Here is a 7,715-nt window from a genome sequence, read left to right as displayed (position 1 = left end):
ATGAGATGACCATATTTGATAAGCTGATTTAGTTATAAAACATAGGAGTTAAAATAGGGAAAAGGTTTTTATTTAAACTAGGTCTCTCTCTTATATATATGCCTACATACTAACACTATTCTTCACGTAGTCAAAAAAATACATCTTTTTCAAATAGTCACATTTACTCAACTCATGGCATCTTCATCTTTGCAACAAGAAAAAAGCAATGGAGGTGATGATACTAGAAATATTATGTTAAAAAAAGGCACATGGTCATCTCAAGAGGACCAAGTATTAGTAGAATATGTGAAAAATTATGGAGCTAAGAAGTGGGATTCGGTACGAAAGAAAACAAAACTTGCTCGAGATGGAAAAAGTTGTCGTTTAAGATGGTTAAATCATCTAAAACCAACTTTATTAAAATGCTCTTTTAGTGACGAAGAAAAGGGAAAACTCATTCGTCTCTATAGTGAGTTAGGACCCAAATGGTCTCGCATGGTTTCAAAGGTTTGTTTATTTATCTTTTACTTTTTATAAAAGAAATTAAAGTTTATTAGTCTTTCTATGATTGTAACCATTTGTTATAGGTAATGATTTTTGTATGTTCTATAAGATTAGGGTTTTTAGGGTAAATAAACATATAATCTTTTGGATGAAGTTTATTTATTAGATTGACTCTTAAAGATATAATTATTGGAGACTTAAATATATGTAATTTGTTAGGAAATATATTAATTAATGAACCTTAGTGGTGAGCATGACATTTTTATAAAAGAATCGGTAATTCGTTATATAATCATTTGTATTTGTTTTTGTTATGACAGTTTCCTGGAAGAACCGATAACGAGTTAAAGAATTTTATTAATTCAAGAAAAAGAAGTTTAAAAAATTCTAGAAAGAACCTAACTCGAGAAAGCATAAACCATGTTGATGAGTTGAACGATAATATTGGGGAAATTAGATTAATGAAGGGTTCTAGTAACCAAAATAATAATACCTTCACAGAAGAAGATATGACTCTACCAAGAGTGGAATTTGATGATCAAGACATTTTGTTTGCAAACTATCTTGATCAAATTTATGAGGAGACAAATATCAATTTTGAACCACTTTCAACATTGGTGGATGATTCAAATATACTATGCAATAATATGGGAAGTTCTTCTTTAAGCAATTCTAGAGAATTTCTCATTCCCGAAAGCATAAACATTGTTGATGAGTTTATTAATGATGTTGAAGAACTTATTATGATGAAGAGTTCTAGTAACCAAAATAACAATGCCTCCGAAGTAGAAGAAGTTATGACTTTACCAAGAGTGGAATTTGATCATCCAGACATTCTGCATGCAAACTATCTTGATCAAATTTATGATGAGAAAAAAATCAACTTCAAACCATTTTCAACATTGGTTGATGATTCAAATATGTTATACAATAATGTGGGAAGCTCTTCTTTAAGCAATTCTAGAGAGTTTCTCATTCCTGAAAGCATAAACCTTGTTGACGCATTTATTGATGATGTTGGAGAACCTATTATGATGAAGAGATCTAGTAACCAAAATAATAATGTCTCCGAAGAAGAAGAAATGACTCTACCAAGAATGGAATTTGATCATCAAGACATTCTACATGCAAACTATCTTGATCAAATTTATGATGAGGAAAAAATCAACTTCGAACCACTTCCAACGTTGGTTGATGATTCAAATATGCTATACAATAATGTGGGAAGCTCTTCTTTAAGCAATCATATTGTCCCAACATTGAATGATAGGTGAGTAGACAATTTAATGTTTTTTTCTTTTTAAATTCAGTTCAAATTACATATTAATTCTATAGTTACACTAACATATTTTAGGACTAATATTATCTATGGTAACAGGTTTTCTACACACCCAGAATGTTCATACTTTCAAGATGAGGAAAATATCAGCAACTTTGAAACACTTTCAAAGTTGGATGATGATTCAAATATGCTATATAATAATGTGGAAAACACTTCTTTATCCATGGTATCGGATCTTCTTACACTCGCAGATTGTTCAGACATTCAAGATAGGAAAGATGAAATTCCATCATGCAATATGTTTTTCGATCCAGATCTTCCTCCAAATCCACAATGTTCATACAATCTTGATATGGATTATCAACTTTCATCAAGGATGTTTTTTGACCAATATCCTCAAAATCCAATTCAATCATCTGAGGAGACTCAATATGAGATATTAGAACCTTGGTTACTAGCTGAATGCGTTCCTTTTTGGCCCTTTGATCAATGAAAAGCATGAGATGGTAGAGCTTATAACTCCACATAATAATGGCTAACAATGTAAAAGTTATCTTAACATTTACCTATGGAAAAAAACTTCCATCCTGATGGTTTGTGAAGGATTGTAGACAATAAAAAATTAGTTTACATTTATTATAATGCAAGTTTTCTTTCTTTAGTTATTATTTTCATTTTTCTAAGAACTTATTTGTATTTTGACATTTTTGCTGATTGTATCTGAGAAGTATTTCATTTCAATGTATGCATTTTGAACTCAGTTTTATTTTCCACATTATTCTAGCTTGACAAATTACAATAAAAGATTATTCTCTATACATATAATATATTTATATAGAAATCTGTATGTGAATAATATGAGTTGTCAAACATGCAATTTCTAACCGTGGTTTTATTTTTCACTTCATACTATTATCACTACAACACGGAAGGGCTTTCACAGCGCTTTTTTTGGCCTTTAACAGCGCTTTAAAGCGCTGCCAAAGCCAGCGCTGGCGTAGGCTACGAAAGCGCTTTTAAAAGCGCTCTGGTAGACCCCCCCTTTAAGAGCGCTTTCCTGGAAAAAGCGCTCTGGTAGGACCCCCTATAAGAGCGCTTTCCTGGAAAAAGCGCTCTGGTAGACCCCCCTTTAAGAGCGCTTCTTAGTAAAAGCGCTGGCAAAGACCAGTAAAAAAGCAAAAAAAATTAAAAAATTACGCAGCATACAAAAGCGCTTTTGGAAAAGCGCTCTGGTAGGCCCCCCTATGAGAGCGCTTTTTCCAGACAAAGCGCTCTCATAGGGGGGCCTACCAGAGCGCTTTTCCCAAAGCGCTTTTGTATGCTGCGTAATTTTTTAGTTTTTTTTGCTTTTTTACTGGTCTTTGCCAGCGCTTTTACTAAGAAGCGCTCTAGTATGTGGACCTTTAAGAGCGCTTTTTAGAAGCGCTGTAGTTGCTAAATGAGGTATTTTTATGTGCAGCCTATAATTTAATCCTCCCAGTCGACCTGTAATGTTTTCGACCTGTAATATTTTCGACCTGTAATATATTTTCGACCTGTAATATATTTTCGACTATATTATTTCAGCCATCAGTAAGACAATATATATACTAATATATACCATTATAATATCCAAAATTATATATATACATCATTACAAAATTATATATATACATCATTACAAAATCAACAATATTATAGTTCAAATCTGCATGAAAAATTGCTTAATATAAAATTGACACAATTCCTCTTTGATTTCTTCTAACTTTAGCTTCGAGTACCCAGCAGCACGGAATTCGTCAAGGTACTATAAAACAAAAACATAATATGAATAATATATTTAGGTAAATGTAATAAATTATATGAAATTATCTTAAGTTATAACTTTATACCGTGGGAGGAATCTCTAATTGATTCGCCTGAATGATTTCTTTCATAAACCTCAATACAAAGTATCCGCAGTCTGAACTGTTACGCTGTATCGGACACTACATAGAAAAACAAATAAGATTCTATATAAGTTGTCTTGTTTTACCAAGTAGCATAAATATTATAAGCAAATTTGTGAAAAGTAATGTACCTGCACTTCGATCCAGGTGATGTTGTTTGATTTAGTCCGGGATACCTGTGCGTCCCGTTGACTACGGAATACTTGTATTGATCTAATTAACAAATATATAAAAGCATATGTTTAGATCAATCCCACAAATAAGTAAATATATAAATATACACGAATATATATTTAGAACGATCCCACTTACAAATCAACGATTTCCTTCATGGCCGGATAATTGGTCCATTCACCCTTTACCGAATTCAGATAATACACGACTTCCCTTATCGGGTTGATAGCAAGCAGCAACCAGTGTGCTCTATAAATTAAAACAATAGGTTATATGAAAATATTGCTATACACTAAAGAAACAGAGATTAGATGAATAAAGAATGAGAAACTAACCCTACTGGTCGGGTATTATACGCCCAAAGATGCAGACATTCTGTATTGCCGGTGGACATGAATCTATCGACTAAGCGCTGTCTAACAGATTCCGGATCCGAAACAATTTCCATTCCGCTGCAATGGGCGGAAGACACGAACCGGAATCTGTTAGACAATGCAGTCCCGCGCAACACTCTGTCATACAACAACCTTAAATAAAAACATAATAAACATTAGATTCTTTTTATTGAAAAGTGTAAATAAATTATATTGTGGGACTAATTAAATAATATATCGGATGAGTGAATATTACCGGATGTATGATTGCATATTACTGACGCCTAGTTGATCCTGGTCAAAAATCTCTTGCAAGTCGTCAATTGTAATATGTGACTTGAACTCAATACCGAAGACACTTTCATCCATATCGATTTCCCGTAAAGCACCATCCTTCATATCGGACATATCAACCATTGTTGCGAGTGTCGCCCGGTATCGAGGCACAAAAGCACCGCCTTTTCTTGCCGCTTGCTTCGGAGGACCACTGGGTGGTACGCTACGAACCTGCTGCGTCACTTGTTGTGACTCCCGAGCGGATGCCTAAAAATCATATAAGTTAGGTAAAATATAAAATCATGCATATTTTGATTCAGATTATATATTAACACTTTAAATGTACCTCTTTTAGCGATGCAACAGACTCCTCCTCCTGTAACAGACTCTTTTAGCGATTATATAACAACGGTCAAACTTCCACTCTTCACAAGTAACCCCTATGGCGAATTCAATTCACAAAGTTAGTAAGTACCTCCTATATTAACTCTCTAAACACATAAAACTAATGTGTTTCTGTCAAAACGCAAAGTATAAACGGAATGAATCCGAAGCAATAAAACGTAACATATATAATCACACAATTTCAGACAAATTCATCATAATACCAGTAATTTGAGAAAGAAATTTACCTCGGATGTTACCGAACTCAAGAAAACGCCAAACGTCGAACTAGGCTGGGAAACGATCAAACTTTCACTATACACAAGTTACCCCTATAGCAAATTCACAAAGTTAGTAACCACCAAGACAAAATCGATTGAACAAAGGAAATCAACAATAGTTTGATGTGTGTACATACTCCTAAATATGTAGTACCAGAGTCAATGATACGAGCTCCAAAGAGATCCAAAGTTATCAATCCAGTCAGACCTATACAAGAAATTCAATTCAATGTATGATTATAATAAGAATGGGTGAATAGCTCATGATGCAGTTAATTAAATACACCACTACTAACACTACTAACACAAGACACACGATGCAGTTAATTAAATACACCACTACTAACACGAAGCTATAAAACTTTTTGCTCAAAAGCAAACCTTATGAATCATCCTTGTCTATATACATTAACTCACTCTTGTTTCATTCTTTACCTTCTCTCTTCCTCATTAATTCAACTCTCATAAGGTATATATTATTACTATTATTATATATTATTTATTATTTAATTTCTATTATTACTATTATCAATAAATTCATTGAAGTTCCTTATGTCGTTGCTATTTCCTCTATTAGCAACTCCAATTCTTTCGTCCGAAGAAGAAATAGAATTGAAGTCACCACCAATGCACCATCAATGGTTATCTTACAGATAATTATAATGCATTAGAATAAATTCCATACACAAATTTATTTTATAACTTATTTGAATTTATTTTAGAAATCATATCCTGGACTCCTTTTAACCCTGTGATACTAAAATAAAATATTTTATATTTACATTAGCATAAAGTCATTTAATACATGCATAAAGAACATGAACAGAATAGAAAGCATGTCATGAATTGCATACAACATACACTAGTTTTACACTTTCTTTTGGTGATGCCATGAGGGTCAAAAAGAAGAAACTCAAGGCCCAGTAGGAGTCATTGTAAATTAACATAGTTCACCACAAGTAAATGTATGATTTAGGATCACATACACTTGTATTTATACTCATTCTATATCAGTCAATACAGGAAATGTAGTATACACTAAAGACAATATAACATTCATCAATGGCCAAACCAAATCCACTAAACATCATTTTTCTCTCATGGTTTATTCTCCTCTTCATGATAATTATAACTACTGGTACACTTTTATATGTACATTCTAAGACAAGCTAGTATTTTTATTATTACAATAGTAACAAAATAATTTAATTATTAAGAACTTAATGTGCTTTTTACATGCAATTAAATTAATGCAAATTCAAATGGTGCTTAAACAAATTAGTGAAACTGTTTGTATTTGGAGACTCATATGCTGATACAGGAAATTATTTGAACTCATCTTCATATAAACCTCCATATGGGATGATTTTTCCCAGTAAACCTTCTGGAAGTTTCTCCTACGGTCACATCCTCACCGATTACATCTTTAACTCTCTACTCTAATTGTCTCTAAATCTCAAACTAAACAAAAACCGAATTGTTGAAATTATTTAAATTCTTAATATAGTTCATTAAATAAAAATTTAGTTATCAGTTCTAAGCTCAATTCATTGTGCCATCTTCCTATATGAAGATCAAATCTCCTGCACCATATTCATTGAGAAATTTCTCAAAACTACAATATGGTATGAACTTTGCTTACGGAGGCACTAGTATGTTCAATACTTTTATTGATGGACCAAACATGACTCTACAAATCTACTCATTTGAGGAGTTAATTCAACAAAACGTATATACTAAACTCGACATTGAATCCTCGGTTGCCCTCATCAGCGTTTGTTGTAACGACTATCTTACATTTCTTCTTAATAAACGGGTAGAACACTAATGTGAGTTTTTACAACAAAGGCATGGTATTAAACACAACAATCTCATAATGAATCTAAGAGGAAAAGAAAACAACAAAGAACAACAACTGATATTCACAAATACTCACAAACATGAAGCCTTCCAGATATGAAAGCTATGAGAAGTGTGATACCTGGGTGGCGGAGGAGAAGAGACGGAGACGAAACGATGGTGGTGGACGGAGGAGAAGAAGTTCGCGCGATGGTGGTGGACGGAGGACCGACGACGGTGAGGGGTGGGGTTTCTGGTTCGCGTGCAGAGAGAAAAAGAAAGAGAGAAAGTGAGAAACAGTAGAAGCGTGTTTTTGGTTTTAATTTTAGTAATAAGGCTACTAAAGCGCTTCTGGAAAGCGCTCTCATAGCCTGGGCTATACCAGCGCTTTTGACAAAAAGCGCTCTCATTAAACACCCCTACCAGAGCGCTTTTGAAAAGCGCTTTCGTTCCCCCCACGTTCCCCCCACCTACCAGAGCGCTTTTGTAAAGCGCTTTCGTACCCCCCCCTACCAGAGCGCTTTTGAAAAGCGCTCTCATAACCCCCCCTACCAGAGCGCTTCTTAAAAGCGCTTTCATACCCCCCCACTATTAGAGCGCTTTTTTAGCGTGTTTTTTAATTTTGTCTTTAGCGAAGCCTATGCCAGCGCTTTTCCTAAAAGCGCTTTCGTAGGGGTGCTGCTAAAAGCCA

At 33.9% G+C, this 7,715-nt stretch overlaps 1 protein-coding gene across 1 annotated transcript; it reads right to left on the bottom strand.

Moving 5' to 3' along the window:
- Positions 1-3,374: 3,374 nt before the first annotated feature.
- Positions 3,375-4,771, bottom strand: LOC131617862 (uncharacterized). Its single transcript, XM_058889126.1, has 6 exons — positions 4,501-4,771; positions 4,206-4,397; positions 4,009-4,119; positions 3,828-3,909; positions 3,640-3,735; positions 3,375-3,554 (listed from the first exon to the last, which is right to left on the bottom strand). The coding sequence occupies exons 1-6, from the start codon at positions 4,659-4,661 to the stop codon at positions 3,450-3,452; spliced, it is 747 nt and encodes a 248-aa protein (XP_058745109.1). The 5' UTR covers positions 4,662-4,771; the 3' UTR covers positions 3,375-3,449.
- Between the last annotated feature and the right edge of the window lie 2,944 nt (positions 4,772-7,715).

Source organism: Vicia villosa, linkage group LG7, assembly GCF_029867415.1.
Source record: "Vicia villosa cultivar HV-30 ecotype Madison, WI linkage group LG7, Vvil1.0, whole genome shotgun sequence".
NCBI lineage: Eukaryota > Viridiplantae > Streptophyta > Magnoliopsida > Fabales > Fabaceae > Vicia > Vicia villosa.
Note: the sequence above shows the minus strand (reverse complement) of the source record. Positions and strands in the feature narration are given on the sequence as shown.

Coding starts and splice junctions, on each gene's coding strand:
- LOC131617862 (XM_058889126.1), bottom strand. CDS start 4,661: ATGGTTGATATGTCCGATATGAAGGATGGTGCTTTACGGGAAATCGAT. Junction 4,120..4,205: donor TATAATACCCGACCAGTAGG/GTTAGTTTCTCA, acceptor TTTAATTTATAG/AGCACACTGGTTGCTGCTTG. Junction 3,910..4,008: donor ATGAAGGAAATCGTTGATTT/GTAAGTGGGATC, acceptor TTTGTTAATTAG/ATCAATACAAGTATTCCGTA.